At 39.6% G+C, this 21,783-nt stretch overlaps 2 protein-coding genes across 7 annotated transcripts in view; both read left to right on the top strand.

Annotated features, from left to right (window-relative positions):
* pot1 (protection of telomeres 1 homolog) overlaps positions 1-9,438 on the top strand; it is a 57,368-nt gene extending 47,930 nt beyond the window's left edge. For 2 of the 5 annotated variants that reach the window (XM_082541672.1, XM_082541671.1), the window contains exons 11-20: positions 3,416-3,597; positions 4,277-4,374; positions 5,064-5,090; positions 5,382-5,538; positions 5,897-6,105; positions 6,230-6,365; positions 7,050-7,132; positions 7,916-8,010; positions 8,366-8,471; positions 9,164-9,438. In XM_082541672.1, the coding sequence (XP_082397798.1) occupies positions 3,416-3,597; positions 4,277-4,374; positions 5,064-5,090; positions 5,382-5,538; positions 5,897-6,105; positions 6,230-6,365; positions 7,050-7,132; positions 7,916-8,010; positions 8,366-8,471; positions 9,164-9,282 (1,212 nt within the window). In that variant the 3' untranslated portion in view covers positions 9,283-9,438. Of the gene's footprint in view, positions 1-3,415; positions 3,598-4,276; positions 4,375-5,063; positions 5,091-5,381; positions 5,539-5,896; positions 6,106-6,229; positions 6,366-7,049; positions 7,133-7,915; positions 8,011-8,365; positions 8,472-9,163 lie in introns of those variants that run through there. The other 3 variants (XM_082541674.1, XM_082541673.1, XR_014277969.1) reach the window with 3 other exon arrangements.
* A 1,911-nt stretch (positions 9,439-11,349) lies between these two features.
* LOC309711398 (prosaposin receptor GPR37-like) lies at positions 11,350-19,940 on the top strand. Of its 2 annotated transcripts, none has more exons than XM_082541676.1 (2): positions 11,350-13,321; positions 17,592-19,940. In XM_082541676.1, the coding sequence occupies exons 1-2, from the start codon at positions 12,701-12,703 to the stop codon at positions 18,423-18,425; spliced, it is 1,455 nt and encodes a 484-aa protein (XP_082397802.1). In that variant the 5' UTR covers positions 11,350-12,700; the 3' UTR covers positions 18,426-19,940. The 2 variants fall into 2 exon arrangements, with proteins under 2 accessions (XP_082397802.1, XP_082397801.1); XM_082541675.1 differs by having other exon boundaries at positions 11,352-13,606.
* Positions 19,941-21,783: the final 1,843 nt, after the last annotated feature.

Here is a 21,783-nt window from a genome sequence, read left to right as displayed (position 1 = left end):
TACATTGTTATTGTTAACCCTTTAAAGCCGGTCAGAGCAGCACGCTCCGTTTTGCGTAACTATTTTTAAATCCCTGTAGAACCAGAACCGCGTAAGCTAGCGCAATAATTTTTTTTGCATATGAAACAACACGAACTATCGCATGTCCGCCATTTCCTGCCCGAAACCGGAAGTGACGTCATTTTCGCGGAAAATGTAGTTTTTTACTTGTACTCCTTAAAAGCCTATACTGGTGTTTTTATAAGTCATGTTTGACTCTATACTTTTCTGAATAGTTTCTGTGATGCTTAGAACTTGAATTGTGCTGCTTAAAATAGTTTATTTTGATGCACCTGTTGTTTTCTTTGCAAATTTGCATCATAGGATTGTTTTTTGTTTTTCCTGCAGTATATAAAAATTGGTGTATCTCCAAAATAAAACTATGAAGACACTCAAAATAAGTTTCCTGTTATTGTAAACTATTTTTTGCAACTTTTTTGTATTTAAAGTTTTGAGGGATAAACCTCTTAAATTTCTCCAAATAGAAATATATGTAAAAAAAACCAAAAACGATTTTCAATTTTTTTTGTAGTTTATTGCACTTTTTTGCAATTAATGTAGTTACTATGGACTTAATGCATACATATTATTAAAATATGGGCTATAACAGCACGGGCAGCACGGTGGTTAGCACTGTTGCCTCACAGCAAGAAGGTCCTGAGTTCAATTCCAACATCAGGCCGGGGTCTTTCTGTGTGGAGTTTGCATGTTCTCCCCGTGTTTGTGTGGGTTCTCTCCGGGTACTCCGGCTTCCTCCCACCGTCCAAAGACATGCAGCTTGTGGGGATAGGTTAATTGGATAATCCAAATTGCCACTAGGTGTGAATGTGCGAGTGAATGTGAGTGTGAATGGTTGTCTGTCCCTGTGTGTTAGCCCTGCGACAGACTGGCGACCTGTCCAGGGTGTACCCCGCCTTTCGCCCTATGACAGCTGGGATAGGCTCCAGCGCCCCCCGCGACCCTGAAAAGGATAAGCGGAAGTGAATGGATGGATGGATGGGCTATAACAGTTGTATAGCAACTTGAAATGCTCCCACAAATGGCACTACAGCATGTAAAAAAAATAATATAAGCTCTGGCGGACTTGGTTCTATGGTAGGTCTTAAAGGGTTAAATAAATATCGTCAAATAATCGAGATCTCAATTTCAGTGAAAATAATCGTGATTATCATTTTTGCCATAATCGAGCAGCCCTAAATCAAGTAAATCCAACATGGCCTTTTTTTCAGTGTAGTTGGTGTGTAGTGTAGTCAATAGATTTGTTGTGTGTGTCAGAACAACGAGGCGACTGCTGGGTGTTACAGATGTTACAGGAGTGACATCTGTTGTTTATTTTAAAAAATGCATTGGCTGCATTTTTTAAAGATGATCTTAAGTACAAGTTTCCTACTCCCACCCATTGTCATAATTGTCTGTTTAGCCATTCATTTTCGTAGTCTGTGGCTTTCATATCTTTCATATTTGTATCATCTTGTTTTTTGTTGTTCTATACTTTCCTACACATTTTCCTAAATGTAAATGGTAAATGGCCTGTATTTGTATAGCGCTTTTCTAGTCCCTAAGGACCCCAAAGCGCTTTACACAACCTGTCATCCACCCATTCACACACACATTCACACACTGGTGATGGCAAGCTACAATGTAGCCACAGCCACCCTGGGGCGCACTGACAGAGGGGAGGCTGCCGGACACTGGCGCCACCGGGCCCTCTGACCACCACCAGTAGGCAACGGGTGAAGTGTCTTGCCCAAGGACACAACGACCGAGACTGTCCAAGCCGGGCATGTTTCTTGCTTTTACTTCCTGTTTGTTTACATCATAGGTCTTCGGGGAATTTTTGCTTATTCGTCATTAGTATTGATTAATTGTTACTAAATTTTTATTTACAGTGTAATGAATTAGGTTTACATTATCTTCATAGCTTTGTGGCTACAGTGCCTGCGGTAGCTGGTGCATTATCCTGCACATTGCAATGCTTTGCATTGTCAAGTCAACTCAAGTCATCTTTATTTATATAACACATTTAAAAGACATCAAGTGTCGGCCAAAGTGCTGAACAGAGGGATAATATAATAAGGAGAATTAAAATAGAATGAAAACATTAAAGAAAGATTGTAAGACATCCATATATGTTGTCATCCCAGAAGAAGCCGTTCTCATTGCAATTCTTAAATTCTTAATCAAAGCTTAGAACAACTTCGTAGTGATTAGTTGTCACACTCACATGTCTAAGAACAACTGGGTCCAAGCCATAACCAGATCTTTGTGTTGGTGTCAAGGATTCAGGACTTTAATTAGCCTTTGGCCATATGTATGTGTCTAGCTCTCAAAGCGTCAGTGAGTCGCTCGGACACTTGATTACTGAAGTGTTTTTTGATTGCTTTTGGCTACAGGATCATCACAGCTGAGAGAGGAGAAAAAACAAAATGACAAACCCCCCAAATCCAATGACCAGTCTCTGAATCACTGTCACCACCACTGACTGTAGGTTTGGTGCAACATTGCCATCTGCTGATAAGTAACTGGTATTAAAAAAAATATAGCTGGAGGAACATTTTGCAGCTAAGTAGCTTAATTGACAACGGGTCAATAAACACGTTTGGATATAAACAACAGTGTCTTAGAAAGACAGAAAAGTGCTTTTTCAGAAGTAAAATGGCCACAGATTCACCAATCTGGAAAAAAAATGTGGAAGAATTTCAGGATAGGGCATTATGGTCGTGCTGTGGTTAGCACTGATGCCTCAAGGCAATAAGGTCCTCAGTTTGAATCTATTATCTGACCCAGATTATTACATTTGGGATGTATGCAGGATTCGACTATATGAACACTGACATGTGTGCACTTTGTATTCATATTATTAACATTCCTTGTGTACACGGTATTAAAGTTTTGAAGGACGTTGAAGTTTTTCAAAAACAACACAAAGCATCCAGGTGTTGTTACGCTGCTGGGACGACAGCTCTCAGAGTTAGACGAGGCTCTATAACTATTTTCTTCCTGTGATTAATGTTCCACATGTCGGCGTCACTGAAGTCGCACCGAACCCCGAGTTGTTACAGATGGTGACTTGCATGGCACCAGTGAGAGAGTGGGAGAATGTTTGTTGTTGCTCAGACTGAAAATAGTTACATCATCTGTTGTTTGTCTTTTGTCTTGCCAAATGTTTTTGTGAAACACTGAAGCCACAATACATTTACAACAAACTTCACAATTGACTTGGCATTTTTGTGCTGATGTCTTCATCTCTCTTGCAGGTTACTAGTTGAAAACATGTTTTGTTTGGTGTTTGTTTGTTTTTTTGTTTTTATAGCATTTCAATACTAAAAAGTTTTGTCTTTTCTGACTATTTTTTTTTGGGGGGGGGTCCCATCAGCCTGGAGTCTTCCTGAGGATCTACAACCTGCGAGCAATTGCAGGATCCAGTACAGTGCCTGGTCTTACCAGAAGCCAATTACAGGTAGATCACCTGGCTTTTCATCTGCACGGAGGGACGTCATATGGCAGAGGGATCGGGATTCTTCCTGATAACAGCCCTGACGTGCAGGAGCTGAAGAGGTACGGTGAGAGATGAGAGAAAAATGTGGTTTGTTCCTCGGCTGCAGCAGAGGGGTGGAGCAGTGGGTTCAGGGTGTGGTGTCAGGGGATGACTGACTAAAACTGACCTCCATCATCTTATTGTGACTGTTTGGGTAGTTTGCCGGGACATGGCGTGAGAGCATTGTGGGGAGCGAAGCAGGAAGAGACAGCTTGCAAGCTGTATGAACTGAAATTGTAAAGCTTTTGTAAACAAACATTTACGTGCATTACAAGTCTGTGTGAGTGGGGTCCTTTTGTCACAGCAGCACTGGACAATATAAAGAAAAATGCATTTATCAGTAACACACAACTGTGCTCCCACACTGTTTTACTAGTAACTATACCAGTTGAGTAAGTAAGATCTACTTTAGACACTTTTTTTGAGAAAAAGTGTCTTGAAAAAAACGTTTTAGGGAAGCCTACTCCATGGTGTACACAGCTGTCCATAACGGAGTATTATCGCCACCAAGACTTGATCTTGGTTAAGAATCAACCCTGTATTATGGATGCTCTTGTTTTTGTCTGTAAACTATAATTTTATTGTAGTATTTGATTCATGTTCCTGGTTTTATTTGCTAAGTGTGTAGTATTTTTTTGTCATCTTTGTTTTTGATTGCATCACTAAATACATTTCTTTTCTTTTTATTTCTGTCTATAGAGTTATTGAAGCTTTCCAAGAAAATGATGAAGAAGCACTCTCTGAACTCAATGACTCAGATCTCTTGGAGGTCTGGAAAACTCCACCAGAGTCTCTTGGTACGAATGAGCTCTAGATGTCGCACTTCCGTACTAACTATGGTCACTGCTGCTCCTACTGATTAAACTTAAATAGATTTCAAACAAGTCTGATTTTACAGGACACTTATATAATCGCTCATGCAGTAATATTATGTGTATAACATTCCAAAAACTGTAAATTCCAAATCCACAATTTTGTTTATACCTTTGTTAAAAAAGATGGAAGATATCATAGTTTTGTTTTTATTGTGATTGCGAAAAACAAATATGCTGTATTTGAACTTCATGTTTTACCTTAACAGACTTCGAAACATTACAGGAAAATAGGAATAATAATTGAATTCATGACATAGTAACAGTGGTATAGTTTTTTTTTATAAAGTACAGTTAGTTTAGTTTTAAAACCCAAATTAATTTACTTTTGTCCTTTGAAAGCTTGTTTGTGTAATGCTTGTATAGTGTTTACCTTTTATCTGTACTGAACAGCTAAAGAAATTTATAACTAAAACTGTAGTGTTGAATTTACTTCTATGTAGTTCTTCAGATATTGCTTTACAAACTGTTGTACAGTACCAAGGAGATGTTTAATTCAGGATAGCGAGCTTGCTGTTGTGTGCTAAATTTAAGCCTGTCCAACTTAATGCTTATTTATTTGCCTTCTTGTGTTTCGTTCCGTCTTTGATGCTTCGATTTGTTCTGTGTTGTAGATGGTGAAACACTGGATTGCAGTACAGGTATGAAATTCGGCACTGCATTGGTAATTGCTAATTGGTTTGATTTGGAAGTGCAGGTAATGTATTATAATGAATATAAAGCAGTAAATTAGGACCAATCCTGTCTAAATAAAAACGACTTTTTTTAAAGTAAATCCTTAATTTATTTTAAAAATGACATCTGTGTATAATTTCTAATGTGGTTTTATATTTATTTACCATTTTAATAATTGTTATCCATTCTATTTACTATTTACTACCAAGTGTTTAATGATGAACATTTTTCCTCTGTGGGTTGGTGTTTGTGTTCAGAGAGAAGCTGTGGCCATGACATGCACAAGGTGACACTATCTGAAGTTAAGCGGAGTGGCCTGGGTCGAGTTCACCATGTCAGGGCCCAGCTGAAGGCCTATGAACCCCACAGACTGCATGAGGCACTCAAGCTTTACTGCAGCAAGTGTAAATCAATGTAGGCACATACGCTGTGTTGTTGCTTCATGTGGTAATGTGTAGATTTTAGTGCTGTCAGTGTTAATCTCATTAAAATGACATTAATGCCATAACTGCAAATCTCCGTTAACGAGTTACTGCAGATCGCCCCGCTGGATGGCGCTAACGCATTAATGAGCTAACCGCGCTAACGCTTTGACGCCGTCCAGCCCCACGCAAGGGCGATCCGCGGTAACTCGTTATCAGAGATTTTCCGCGTTAATGCAGTTATGGCGTTCATTCATCATTTTAACAAGATTATCGCTGACAGCACTAGTAGATTTTGATTTGATCTCAGATGGTGTTGATATATAAGTTTAAAATGATGATGATCTCAGGCAGGATGTCCCAGATGATGAGCTGTTGGAAAGTATCTTCTCTGAGGCATCAAAGGACTGTGGACCCTGCAGTCCCCCACCATGGGTGCTCTCTGGACAGGTCAGCCTCCCAAGACACGCCCCAGGTCCCTCAAACCGAGCTCTAACTGTTTACCTGCTCACTCAGCTTATGTTTGAGGGCAAAACCAAGGATGTCATCTTGCTCATGGGTAACAATCCGCAATTATTAGAAAGCATAAAAGCTAAAAACATATCAAAAGAAATATCAAGACTGGTCTAGGAATCCTTCCATCATCAAATCCACAAAAACTCTGATATCTTGGTATCTTACAGGTTCAACACTGGAGGAAATGTGCCAGCTCATGGCCAGCTACCAGAACATCATCCCCGTAAGGGCATCAGGAGGTCACCTGTCTCTGTTCGACCTATCTGCACCTTTTCTGTTCAGAGGCAGGAAAAGATATTACGGGTCAGAGATAAATCTCACACACTGATAGAGCGCTGGTAGAGCTAAGCAGGAGCTTGATCAGTCATAACGATTCCATCAATATTGACAGCCACTGATTATTATTTATACTTTAAATGTTTTTCAAATTTATATATTAAATGGTTATACGCACATGCAATTTAAAGATTGTAACGAAGACAAATAACAAATAAATAAAACACACCCTTTATAATGACTCAAATACAAGCGAGCGTAGTCATTTTAAAGAGTGTGTTTGAATTTTCTTGACCCCGCCCACTTAAATAATGGATATTGAGAGGCTGTCACAGGCTGTTATTTTCTGTCATTTTTATCTCTTTATTTTTATATAATTAAATATTTTAAGAGAATTCTTAGGAGTAACTCATTCATAACAAAAATACAGAACAGATGATGCTTTTATTAATCCATTATGTCACCACAAGATGAATTTCCACAGTGAGACAGTATGTTTGGTTTTGTGTGTCTGCTGTTGTTGCCTTGTCATTTTTCTTATTCATAAGTTACTGTCCTTAAACAGATTGGCAGTTCAGAAGCTTTTATATAAAAATGTTTTTTGACCTTCAAATTCTGATTCAAACAGTCGTGTTAGTTCTTGAACATGTCGTCATTGTAGTGTGTGTGTGTGTGTGTGTGTGTGTGTGTGTGTGTGTGTGTGTGTTCCAGCTGTAAGCGGTGTTCCAAGGCTGCAGTGAGGGAGCAGAGTTGGGAAGGAGTTGAGATGATAGATGAGAAAATTATCGCTGAAGGTGAGACAGAGATTTGTTTGAATCATCAGACTGTTGGAGTAAATACTGGTGGTGGAGAAGAGCTGAAAGCAATTAAAACAAACAGATAACACAAAATTGCCAATGCTTCATGTTCGTAGGGACCTGTGGGTTTGGTTTTTGTGGGGAGGGCTTTATTTTAAAACGTGAGATGAAAGCGGGCTTTGTAGTAAAAATGAATATGAAAAAGTAATCATTTTTTCTCCCGACTATCTTGTGTTTTTTTTACAACTTTTTCATAACTGAAGCCAAAATCATATTTCAACTTCCAAGTTCCAAGCAGCGCAACAAAGAACGAAGTGAATAATGTGGAGACATTAATGTGACTATTGTGGCAAAACAAACTCGTCGATTGTCAAATGTCAGCTAAGACTTCTCAGGCTGCACTTTTTCCTCTGTGGACATTGGCACATTTGAGTATCTTTGTGTTTAGAGTGTTGGTTAGACAAAACAAGACATTTAAAAATGGCATCTTTGGGAAATTTCTTATGCATTTTTTGGTCTCAATAAAAAAAATTTTAAAATTGACATTAGGGTGCAGCCCTGTTTTTTAGGATATCATAACTTTAATTAGCTGTTGACCTTGAATGCATCAAGAACAGATTCAAAAGTTATTATATTAGAAACCGCACTATTCCTGTGTTTGTGTCTTTTTCTCACTTAAGTTTCCTCACTGAGTTGTAGAATTTCCTGGCTGATCTCTATCCAGGTCAATTTGAACTTCTGAAATAAATCAGACGATGTTTCTGCTTATTTGGCCTGCAGCTCTCGGCATTCAGCCGCTGCAGTTCATCCTGCTAATGAAACTGGAGCTGCAGGATGCCACCGACACGCTGGATGTCTTCCTGTGGAGACACGCTGTGAGTTTCACATTCCTGTTGTTTGGTGTCAGATGGGATTAGACAAAGGGAGAACATCTGGATTTATTATATATTTCACTGTTGTCTTGTAAAATTTTGCGCTGATTGAGTTTTTTGCCCTAAAGAAGTCAGGTCCAAAATTCATATATTTTGGTGTTTTGGATGTCAACAAATCAAATTCTGAATTTTTAAAAGCTCTTGTCTAACCAAGAATGTGGGTAAAGTAGAAACATTAATTTGCTTCTTACAGCAAGATATAAATAAGAGGATAACTGAAAGTAACTTTTGTTTATAATGTCTGTGAGCTTTGTAGATGTAAATGCTAGTTGTGAGTTTTACTCTCTTTTTTCACCAGGAATCATTCCTTGGTGTGTCTGCAGAGGATGCTTCAGCCAATCAGGAAGCTCAGAACAGCATCTGCCAAATCATGGACTCTCTCTGTCCACCAGGTGGCAACGTGGGTATGTCTGTCAAACCCATACACAGTACATAAAAAATTTACATAGCTTCTTGGTCAGAAAAGTTGAGGATGTGTGCCTTAAACCTGCATGTTTTTTTTTTAAAAAGGCCAATAGGTCCCAGCTCCTCTGGTCATATTAAAAAAAAGGTCTGGCTGTATAGAAATCTCCAGTGCCTCTCAGCTACCTGGATCTCTGACGTCAGAAAAAAAAGCTTCTGTGTTTTTCATTGCAGTTGCTTCTTTCATGCTTTTTGGAAGTCCAGTTTGAAAACAGAAAGATGGAAATTGGAAAACACTCATAAAAATGTGACATGACTTATGTCCATCTTTCATACAGTGTGCATGGTCAAATCATTAGAATAATTCTTCAGTTTTAGTTACGGAAACATAATAACTTTAGATCTAAATTGTGTAATGAACTGGACCAAAACATAGAATCAGACATGACATACTGAAAGCTTCAAAGGCATTAATTTGGCTTTTTAATATGTCTAACTTTACAGCTCTGTGGTAGAGATTTGGGGAAACAAAACATTGCACAAAACAGTATGTGAACAATATATATATCTATATATAACAATATACAAAAAAAACTTCCTGCAGCTTTGCAAAACCAGAAGCAGCAGCAGGCTTAATGTCAGCCGCAGGTTTGTGTTGCTGGATGCTTTGTCATGTCTGCCTGTTCGTCCTCAGGTCAGCACCCATGGCTTGATTTATGTTTGATGGCATATCAAGCAGAGGACGACGATGGACAGACTAAGACCTGCTATCAGGTCTGTCACACGACTGTTGTGAAACCCTCATCTGAATGATCTGACACCATCTGCACCACCTGTGGGAAAGATTCAGATAAAATTCTGATCAGAGGATTCTGATTCTGTCTGTTGTTGCTTTATTTCTTTACATTTCTATTTATTGTGTAAATAAAGTTAAAAACTGAATAAAATACCAACTGCATTTTCTTGCCATTTCCTGTGCTGCCTGGGTAAACTTTTGATGACTTTTCAAAATAAAAGGTGATTTTTTTTTTTAATTACAGTGTATCCAGTAAGTATTCACAGCATTTCACTTGTTCCACATTTTGTGACTTTTACACCCTTATTTCAAAAATGGAGTAAATTCATTTTTCAGTTCAACATTTTATACACAATGATGACAGCATGAAAAAGGTTTGCTTGTAATTCTTGCACATTTATTACGTGAGTATTCACAGCCTTTGCTCAATAGTTTAAGTACTTTTGGCAGCAATTACAAGGTTCAAGTCTTTTTGACTATGGCCAGTTTCTCCCATAAGGTTGGATAGATTTTCAGATCTCTCCAGAGATTTTAAATCGGGTTCTGAGTCTGTCCAAATCTGTGCCATCCTGAAGCTATTCCTTTGTTATCTTGGGTATGTGCTTAGAGTTGCCCGATTTGAATATGAACCTTTGCCCCACACTGAGGTCCAGAGTACTCTTACACATTTTAACTGAATGAAGGGGCTTAGATTTTTCATGCAGGGCTAAAGACTGTTCAAATTTGGCCTCAGTCTTTCCTGAAGATTCTTATCCTGAATTCCATGACACCACTCCATGACCTGAACTCAGTGTGTTTCCCACTTTTACCAAATGCTTGAAGCTAGGATGTCTAATGTTATGAGATCATGGTTACCACATTAATATTCCTCCCTCCATACTTATTATATCTTGTGGCAACTTTAACTCCACGATTGCTCTGAACGCATCCTTCCAAATCTGAGAATTCTGTCTGGAGCTGGATTGTCAAAATCGTTTTTTACAAAATCTTTTTTCAGGAGATATTTTTCTTTTGCTAATTGCTCTGCACAGGACAAAGACAACACTTTGCTCCTGGTTTTTATATCATACAAACAGGAAAGAAATGACATACCTAGTATCAATGTATTAGGATGGTTTACTGTATATTTCTTAAATCTATCTGTTATTCGCCAAAAAAAAAAAGTCATTTGTCAGTCAAAATGCTATAATTCTCTACATACGTACGTACATACATTCAGAGAGAGGGAGAACCATAGCACATAAATCTGAAGTAAATGTGCCATGAAAAGGTTTCCAAGCAGCAACTGACTGTTAAGTCTATATTTATTGTTGCCATTTTAACAAATGCTAACATGAAATGTATTTGCAGGTTAAGCTTTTAATTTATCTTTGGAATAATGTATGGCATCACATTCTAGTGTCCTAAAACGCTGAGCAGCAATATTTGCTCTTTATGGATGCAGTCTCACTCTCCATTCCTCCAAACACCTTTCAGCATTTATCTGTGGGTTTGCAGCACCGTCTGCTGGTCTACTGAGTATATTCGTGATGTGATCTCGTCCCCCAATTAAGCATTAAGTGTGAATGCCCTTAACACTTGCAATCGTGGTTTTAAAAAAAGAAAGTACACTCTTTCATTTGCAAGGTTTAAACTATCAAGACATAATCAAAAATAATATGGTCCTTTGCAGGTCTTAAAATGAGGTAAATACCACTTTAAATGAACAACAAAACATGCCATGCCACTGTGGCATTGTTTATTTAACAAAAACTCTAAGGATACCCTATTATTGTAGGATAGACGCCCTTTCAGCAGTAATGACGTAAAGTTATACAGAAAACAGTTCCTCTATCAGTCTCTTACACTGTTGTGGAGGTTTTAGGGGGGTTTTGGGGTTTTTTGTGTTTTGTTGTTGTTGTTTATTGCCTCTCCTGTCTGCATGTAGCAATCCGAATTATTGTTTAAAGCCCAAGAAAAATGCCAAACAGATTTACTTTTCCAAGTGGACCTATTGCTATACTGGCCCACTTGATTGTCATAGTTTTTTTTTATCTTTATTTTTTATTTTAAGTTATTACAATCAGAACGGGGGTGGGAAAGAGAAATAAGAAGAAAAGAGAAGTTGGGAAGAGAGTTAACAGAAAGAGAGGGAAAGAAAAATGGAGAAGAGGGATAGAGAGAGAAAAGACACTGAAAATCTGCTCCACCACCTGCTAAAAAAACAAACAAGCAAAACGAAAACACAGCAGGGAAACCACAGTAACAACCAACATAAGCATAAATAACAGTAAATAATAAATACTGAATCTTACTGAGCAGCACATTAGCACGATATGTTTAGAGGCAGCAGCCAACCAAGACGTGTCTGTGAGTACCTGTTTGTACACCTGTGTGTGTGTGTGCGTGTGTGTGCGTGTGGTATTTATAAGGTTTCTCCACCTAAGTGTCTAATAGTAGGTGTGTGGAGCCATAGCCCTGCCCCCAGGACATGAAGCAGGCATGGAGGAGATCCGGGCCCCAGACATCCCGAGGCCCCTCAGAGCACGAGAGCCCAAGGAGGACCACACACTCTCCTTTACACTAGGCTCAATTCATGTCTGCATCATGTGCACCTTTAAATCCTGTTTAAGTTTGAATAGTACAGGTCAGTACTAGTGCACTATTTAATACCCAAATTTTCTATCTGATGGCACACAAGAGTAAAACAACAACAACACATTTCTTTTAAAGGAAGTTTCAACTTATATGTGTTGTTGTTGTTGTTGTTTTTCGTATGCTCCCCTTTAGTGCCTGAAAACCTTTCACATGAACTCTTAAGTACAAAAATATAAATGAAATAAACATGTTTCCAAATTCTGGAGCAACCATAAACATCATTTTTCTGACGATACACATCGGTACCAAAGCACGTTTAGAATATTGGACGGTTTAATGTAGTATCCGGTGGGATTCAATAGCAGGTTAAAGAGACGATAACAACCACCACCCCCGGCCCTAGTCCCCCTCCCTCCTCCTCTTCTTAGACGCTCTGTCACATCGAGCTTGGTCGTGTCTCGCATTCGTCGGTGCTCCACTCCGGTCCCCGGGCGCTCCGGACCTGCCACGCGTGCAGAAACGTACTGTGGACCTACTCAGGAATTCTCCATCCCAACACCCAATTCCTGACGCTGAGGATTTACTTATTTAGTTCACAGTTTTCAGCCCAGTTTAAAAACTTTTCCGATTAGATTTTTTTTTCTCACCGGTGATGCCTCCGGACTGGAGACGCACTGGGACGCACCCGAACGTGAAAGGTGCAGCACTCTTAAACGGCCAAAGACTTCGAGGAAGCTCTGTGTACACAAAAATGAAAGAAAGTTGACGGTTTGGCGGCAGATTTGAGTTTAAAAACTATCAAAACCCAGAGATGGATCAATCGATCACACGGTTTCATTTTGCGGTTTAGCCAGAGCCATGAGGATGTGTGCAGCCCTGAGTCTCCTGTGTTTGTGGCTGTGCAGCGAGGCCGTCGTTTGTCAACTTCACTGGGACAAAACAAAGACGACGTTTAGTCCTTATAATAAATCCGCCACCGTTGAAAGGAATGTGCACAGCCGGAGATGGCGCACAGTCAGCCAGGAGGACCGTGGGGGGACACGCAGTACGAGTGCAGAAGCCTCATGGCTGGTTCCTCTAAACTCCTCGTCGTCTGAGCTGCCAGAGAAAAAGATCACCAGGCGCTCTCTGCGTGAAGGTGATGCCCAAAGTGGAACTCGGTCATTTTTACCAGAAGTTTTAGTTTTAGGCACGAAAGAAAATGATAAAGATGAGCCGAGCAATGAAGTGTCTAAACAAACCCAGCATGGACACAACTGCACGCGCAGGATGAGTGGACGCACACGAAGGCAAAGGCGGGTTGCCGTATCCGGCAGGGCGACGCACAGCGAACCGCTACCTGTGGCCATGGCGCAGGAGCTAGAAGCCGACCCCCCCTTCAGACTCAATACAAGTGACTATGAGGACGAGTACTCTCTCCCGGACTTTCCCGACACCACGCGGCTCGTTCCGGTGAACACGCGAACCAGACGCAAGCAGGTAAAGAATCCATTCTACCCGGTAACCGCGGAGTCGTACGGAGCCTACGCTGTACTGATAACCGCCGCCCTCATCTTTACAGTGGGCATCATTGGGAACGTGTCGATCATGTGTATTGTATGTCACAACTACTACATGAGGAGCATCTCCAACTCGTTGCTAGCCAGCCTCGCGCTCTGGGATTTCGTCATCATCTTCTTCTGCTTGCCGCTTGTGGTGTTTCATGAGCTCACCAAGAAATGGCTGCTGGGAGAGTTCTCATGCAGGATTATCCCCTATCTGGAGGTGAGAGGCAGGGTGGTGGGGTAGTGATGGTTTGGTAGTCCCTCATGGTGCAGCAGATATAATTGTAGCCGAGTTCATCTTACAGGTGAGACCATCGCGGTCAAGTGAACCTCTAAATTGTTTTGCGCATCTACACAAAGCGCTCTCCTTCGTTCTCCTCCTCAATACACAATAAATCCTCCAATGACTACCTGAGACTGGCTTCAAAAGTGAGTCAGTCCATATATCAGTTTTTATTCCAGGACCAGGTCCAGGACCTTTTCCCCCTAATCCCCAAGTTTCATTTTATCTTCTTTTCAATTTTGCTGGTAATGAGCTTTTTCATTCATGATTTCTTGAAATGTGACCTGCATCCACAATATATCTGTACAGAGTTCCTTCTCTGCCAGGTGCACAATTCCTGACATGTTAAAAGAACATTATTCTCAACTTCAACACGTGTTCAAAACATTAATCAAAAGTGGCTCTTCATAGTTGACATGAAACTTTCAATACATTTCTCCACAGGCTCATCTACTCTACATCTGTGCTAAATTTTATTTCAAAATTAAAGGTCAACTCTGCTCAAATTGAAAAACTTAAAGGGATGTAATAATGTCATGTTAAAAATGTACTAAACATCGTATATATGATAGTTGACATGAAATGTTCCTCTTGGAAACCCACACTGTGTGTGTAGAGTTTCATCTTAACCCACTGCATAATTTCAGGAGAAATAAAATTACATTTCTGGTCAAACCCAACATGCTCAATCGAATATAATATCACATTAAAAAATTACTCTACATATGTGCCACTGCATGTTATGGAGGCCACACGTGAACTCAAGAACAGCTTTAGTGCTGGAGTTTCATCCAAAGACAAAATACTAAATCAAGTGGAGCCAGGAATATACATTCTAGGGAAAACTACAGGTACATAATAGTGAAAACATGTAGCAAGGAGCACACAACTATGGTAGGACAATGACAAAGGACAGCAGAAGACAGAGATAATAAGTACACACTGGATATCAAGAGGAGAGGCAACAGGCTGGACACACGGGTGGAAGCTATAGACATAACAAGGCAGAGGAAGCAAACAACATGAGCCACAGAGAGCAATGGTTACCATAGTAAAATAGGAAAACACAACTACATGGGCAACAAGGCTTAACTTACATGGAGGAGAACAGGAGAACTACACAGATGAAGATGAGAAGTCACAAGAATAAATGCAGATGAGACTGGGACAGCAAGGAACACAGAACGGAACAAATTAATATCAACGAGACAGGAGAAGTAAAACTCAATACCAAGTACACAAGACTGTCATTTCCTGCCTGGAAACTGGTTGTAGTTTTGCTGACCCAAATGCTGTAAGCAAGAGATGAAGGTTACTAAAGTGAGCCTTTTTAATGAATGTGCGATAGACGGTTCAAAGCAAAAGCCAACACCCAGGAGTCAGAAGGAATAATTACTAAATTGGGAAATGCTATGGAAAACACAACAAGTGGAACAAAGGACAAAGAGAGACTGAGACAATAAATATAAGAGACAATGATTGAGGCAAGTAGGGGGCAGGTGGAGAACCACTGCTAAAACTAGACGACGAAGCACAGATGACAAAAGACTGCTAAAGTAAAAATAGAAAGTGACTAAACAGATGGCAGCCTCAAACACAAAGACTTGACATAGCGGTTCATGATGGAGGAGTCTATACTTTCTGTGATCCTGTGACGTAAATTTTGTGATCAGACAGTTAGTGTGGGGGTCTGCATGCCTGCCTCTTTTTGTGACCTCATGAGTTGTCCAATGCATTAACTATGTGAACATCAGGTCTCCAATAAATGAGTATAATCCAGGCTTAAAACCTGCTTAACAGTAATATCTACTCGGTTGTTGGGGTGTGAGGTCCCTGTGTCCGCAACAGAGTATAATCCAGGCTTAAAAAAGATATAAACTGTACAAAACAATAAATAGGAAGGGGTACACATGGAAATAACCAGAAACTGACACAAAGAACTAAACGGTAAATAGGCTGCACTTTGCTACTCCACCTGAGTACTCAAAGCGCTACAATATGCTTTATCCATCCATTCAAAGGAGCACTTTTTGCTACATATTCTACAAGGATAGTTTAACATGAGGACTGAAAGAACTACGGATCGAACCACGACCCGTGGTCTACGATGCTTCATATTGTGGCAAACAAAAAAAAACAACATGGATCAAATTGAGAGCCAACAGAACGTTAAATAATGACAAAAATTCAAAGACTATAACAGAAAACCCCAGGTCCAAAACCCTGGGGCAATCAGAACGTTTTCATAACTTCTTCTGTTTCCCTACATATTAATGAATTCATAAGAAAGGTTAGGGACAATAGGCTGTACATAAAAGAGATGAGGTTTAGCTGACACTCATCAGCTACAGCTGCCTGTTTCTGGATACCCCTAAAACCAGTATCCAGATGGGTAATAAATGAAATGTACCCATGATACAGAGGGAAAAAATTCCTTTCAGTCAAACTGTTTTTTATAAAAAAATATTTCTGCTTTAAAGTTGGACCTTTATACCATGACTCTTCAGGGACTGACTCACTTTTAAAAGCATTTATTCTCACAAATGTATTCATTTAATTTTAATTTTATTTTATTTAAAAAAACATTTTTTTATCTGAATATCATTTCTTCTACTGACTCTATTACAAAAGACATCATACCTTTGCCTTTGAGACACTGACAGTTGTTGTTCAATTGGTGCTTACCTAAATTCCCATAGCAAGTTATCATGTCTGCAGCTTGTGACAACTGAAAGGGTTTTAATGTGACATCTGGAGACAAAAGGTCTTATTTATTGTGTTTAAGCTTCTTAGCAGTGGAAGCTTTTTGTCTGAGGCAGTGACCTACATGAGTTTATTGACGTCATCACCTCGCCTTATTGTCACCTAAAGTAGCGAGGTGTGGTATGCGGCTCCACTGCAGAGGAGGGATGGCGCCAGAGAGGCTGGCAGGGCAGCTGGAGCTGATCAGCCAATCAGCCAATCCTTTATCAGGAGGTCCTGCCAAAAGCTAGATAACTGAAAAGCTGAAAAGTGAACAGCCTGATCAAAGTGAACACTGTAAATAAAAACATTGCAACAGTGGGTGTGACACACCTAAAAACTCTGCCGAGTCTGATTTTAGATCTTTAATTGATTTATCCAGTTTGGAACAGGCCAACATAAAATTAGTTTTTTTATGAAGACCTTTTTTAAAGTCTAAATTGATTATATCTAATTTTTTTTCAATATGACAGTTTTGACCCTGATTTTGCATTGTGGGTGTATATCATGGGGGAGAGGCGGAGACTAATGATTGACTGCTCTTGTGTCACGTTTGTTACAAGTTAAGAATGAGCAATTTGGGATACCACTCGCACCAGCCAACAGGTAAGACACACAGTTTCTGATTATCCATCCTGCCTCTTGCCCTTGACACACGCCCACAATACAAAGTGGTCAAATAAATGTATAAATTGCTTTTTCCCAAAACTCTGCTGACAGTTCTGTGTTCAGGTTCTGTAGCCAGGCTTCCTGTATAAAAGCTGAAAACATTGGAGTATAAAAACAAGTGTTTGGAGGCTTCATTAGCACCAAGAACTCATAAATAGTCTGGTTAGCTGAAACTGTTTCAAAACTAATTATCTAATTTGAGTGTAACTAAAAAATGTGACTATGGAATATTGTATTTAGTACAAATGTGAAAATGATGCAAACTGTCCATCTATACATAAAAAATACACACAATTTATGCATACAAAAAATATATATACAATTTTTTAAGACACATTTCTGATATATTATCATGGTTAATTTTTTTTTAGATTTATTTGAATTTAATGCTAACATTGTTAGAGACAAATTCTGGTCTAAAGTACTTTTTATTTTTACTTTACTTCACATAATTGTTACAGTTATGAAATTGTACTTTTAACTTTTAACCTGATTCTAGCCTTTCTCCCAGGTGGTTTCTCTTGGGATCACAACCTTCACACTGTGTGCTCTGTGCATTGATCGTTTCCGGGCAGCCACCAACGTGCAGATCTATTATGAGATGATCGAGAACTGGGCATCTACCACTGCAAAGCTGGCGGTCATCTGGGTGGGCGCTTTGCTGCTGGCGTTGCCTGAGCTGCTGATCAGACAGCTGGTCACTGAGGACGACGAGCCACCTGATGTGACACCATGTGAACGTTGTGTAGTTCGCATCTCAACAGACCTCCCGGACACACTCTATGTCTTGGGGCTCACCTACAACAGTGCACGCCTCTGGTGGTACTTTGGCTGCTTTTTCTGCCTGCCAACGCTGTTCACCATCTGCAGCTCACTAGCGACTGCCCGCAAGATCCGCAACGCCGAGTGGGCCTGTGTCCGTGGGGGCAAGAAGCAGCTTCAGCTGGAAAGCCAGATGAACTGTGCCGTGGTAGCTTTGGCCATCCTCTATGGGTTCTGCATCATTCCAGAGAACATCTGCAACATCATTAATGTGTATATGGCGGCCACCATTCCCAGGAGAGCCCTGGACATTCTGCACCTTGTCAGTCAGATGATGCTCTTTTGCAAATCGGCTGTGACGCCCGTTTTGCTGTTTTGTCTATGCCAGCCATTTGCCAGAGCCTTCTTGGACTGCTGTTGCTGCTGCTGCGACGAATGTGGCCCGCCCCACTCCCCCACCACTGCCACTAGCAACATTGACAATGAGTGCACCACCACCGAGCTTGAGCTGTCGCCATTCAATACCACCCGCAGGGAAGCATCCACCTCTGCCACCTACTCTGCTGTGGGGACAAACTACTGAGGTCAATAATCAACATTGCCATTGTACCAATCCATAGCTATGATTTTGCACGCAAGGGTTGACCCTGCTTTCCAGCACTCGACGCTTGAGAGGGGAAGTACGATGCGATGATATGATAGATTATTGACAAGCGCTCTCTCCTACAGTGTCTAAGAGTGGAGCTACACCTGAGTGAGACACCTTGTCTCCCCAATTTTAAACCCAAACAAACATTCAATTCAAAAGCTTAGCAAAAACTTGTTTCTAAAATATCTGAGATAATTCAAAGGACATACAACTATATATAAAATGAACATTCTATATATTAAGTAGTTAGTTACAGTTTGTTCCATTATGAGAGGTGTTACACCAAACGCCCTGAATTGTCTAAAACAACCCGATGTACGGCAGGGCTGGAATGGCTGCAGTGAAAGGAATGTTTGGCTCCTGTGGACACAGACCCTGAGACTGAGCTTCATCTGATGGGATCAGCAGATAGTTTTTTGTTTGTTTGTTTTTAAAACACCCCAAACTCTTGAACACGCTTATGTTTACTGACTCACCGAATGAACCTGCTCTCTATCTATTAACTGTTAAAAGATTTTCTATATTTGAATGAACAGTATTAGCCACTGGCAAAAACCTCAGCATTTTTAATGAACTCACTGGTATTTTTACTGAATCTGAGATCAGTTGTAAACTACTTTTTGTCACTGTTTACAAAATCTGAAACAAGACATGGTTGGTACATTTCTGATGTCACGAGAGTTTGTACCGTAATTCAATTTGTTTACAGATACTTTTGTAATTCTCCTCCGCACAGTTTAACTTTCAAAGCCAGAGGAGCGAATTTTACCCGTGGTTGTGCAGAAATGTTTTCACGTAAATATGCAGTTGTTTTAGCTCCACCAGCATTTCCTTCTGTGGTACAGACATTAGTAACAGTTAGTGCAGTACCTAGATGTTTTAAATATAGTCAGTCACAACTGTTTTTTTTCTCTTTTTTTGTCAAAAATTGTAGTTAATTATAGAAAAGTATATAATTATTTTTTTTTAAAGAAATTTACATTGAAATAGACTTCATGTCTGTTGGCCCTTTGACACACTGGTGACCTGTCCACAGTATACCCCACTTCTTATCCTCTAGCAGCTGGGATAGGCTGGAGCCCCTCTGCAACCCCTAATTGGCCACTAACCTTTCAAAGAAAGATTTTAAGATTGTATTTATATTATTGTAGGTTTCTACCTTACAATATACAGTGCCTTGAGGCAACCACTGTTGTAATTTGATGCCACACAAATAAAACTCAATTGAATTTGAAGTAAATTTATATAGTAGTCAGTTCCCTTTCTCCAAACGGTCCTTTTAAGAAACTGTAACCAAATTATAATTTAGTATAAATAAAGATTTCATTAAAAAGCATTTTCCATGAAATTCATGCAACATTCAATTTTTAGTTTTTATTGTTTTGTTTTGTTTTGGGGTTGTTGTTTTTTACAAAATGAAATATCACATTAATAAAAGAAAAAAATACATATCTTTGGAGTATGGTTTGAATATGATATTGTCTTTTTTGTGCAGCAAATTTCCACATAGTCACTTCAGTGTGGTCCCAAGTAGGGTAGGTTTTGATTATCGATTTATCAATTAAAATCGATTCTGGCTTGGATAACGTGATATCGATTCATTAAAATCCTGAATCGATTTTTTAATATAAATTTATTTTGGCCGAAATAAATTTCACCTGAGAAATGCCAGAATCTCAGGTGAAACCTCACAAGATTTCAACAACCACCAAACAGCTAAAACAGTAAATGAGAGCAGGAACACGGATTCTGCACAAAGACGTAAAAACAAAGCGCTGACGGATCAGAATCAGTGAGATGTCGCCTTTCTCACCCGACGGCACGGACAGTCGGGGCTGAAAGCCGACAGCTCGCTGATTCTGATGTTTCGGCGGGTCCATGCTTTGTGTTTACGCCCTTTTTGCGCTGATTGTAAAGCTGTTAGTTTGATCTCTCTCCAAACAATATTGACCGAACCAGCAGCAAAAGAAGCTCCAAACTGCGCTTCACATAAACATCGTCATGAATTCCCTCTGACTTTTGCTGTTTTGCTTCCACCACGATAAAAAAAATAAAAATAAAATCCCACTTCATGCACAGCTCTCTCTCTCTCTCTCTCTCTCTCTCTCTCTCTCTCTCTCAGTGTACTTCAAGAACAGTTTCCCGTCTAAAAATCTGTTTTCTGCATTATTCGCTTGCCTATTATACACAAGTCTACCGTTGTTTACAGCGCTGTCAGACACTGTTATTTTTCCTTTTACTTACTTCCAAAAACAAAGCCTCATTTCTGCTGTTCAACAGGCTTCTGAACAAATTTAAACTTTTTAAAATTATGCAAAATTGCAAAACGCTTAGCTGTGTCTCTAATCAAACCTCTGTAACTTTGCTCTGCTTCACTTCAGCAGCATCAGGTAATGTTCATATGTTGATTAATGGTTTTCTTTCGTTTGTGATGTACTGCAGAATATTTTTATAAAATCCCAGGCCAAGAAAGTCGCCTTCATGTTTTTCTGTGTTTTATCTTCAGCTACTTTGACACAAAGGCATCTGCTGTGATGCTCACACCTTTGATAAAGTCTCAGCTTTCTTTTTATAGATATAAAAATATGGAAATGTACTGATGTATGATCTGAATTATAATATTTCTGACTCTCTGAGGCAAAATTTCCCCAATTCAAATCGAATCGAATTGAACTGGATCGAATCGTGGATCGAATCGATTCGGGACCTTGTGAATCGGAATTGAATCGATTCTAGAAATCAGTGACGATACCCAGCCCTAGTCCTGAGCTGTGATCAAACACAAAGCCCTTTAAAAAAACAGGTAATGTTTCTGTAAGAGTACATATAAGAGTACAGTGTTTCTATAAGCCCTCACTTATTACTGAACTGCTCCATTTAAATTTCTGCAGTCTTCAGAAATAATGTTACTGAATAAATGCTTTCTCCACATGGTAACATTTTTCAAACATGATTTTTGTTTCACAAAGTTGAGGTTGGCTGTAGCATACTCCTTTGGATTTGATGTTTCTTTTGATGAGTTAAAAAAATTTGTACCAAAATTCACTACTGAGAAATTAATCTCATCTTGCAGATTTCCAGAGACTAGTTCCTAGAATGGTACTTAGCTGCTATGAGCCTGAGTTCAGTCAAGTTATTGGCACATTTAAATGTAGTGATGCCAGGTAGTGATGTGGCTTGGTCAACCGGGCTGCGCAACAAAGATCGAGAGGTGCCAAAATGCAACCAAAGTGTAGTCTGGCTTAATGTGCACCTAACTGACTTAAGATATGACTGTATGAGCACGTTGCTC

This window comes from Aulonocara stuartgranti, assembly GCF_965226115.1.
Source record: "Aulonocara stuartgranti genome assembly, chromosome: 7".
Lineage (NCBI taxonomy): Eukaryota > Metazoa > Chordata > Actinopteri > Cichliformes > Cichlidae > Aulonocara > Aulonocara stuartgranti.
This window is presented reverse-complemented; position numbering and strand designations above follow the sequence as displayed.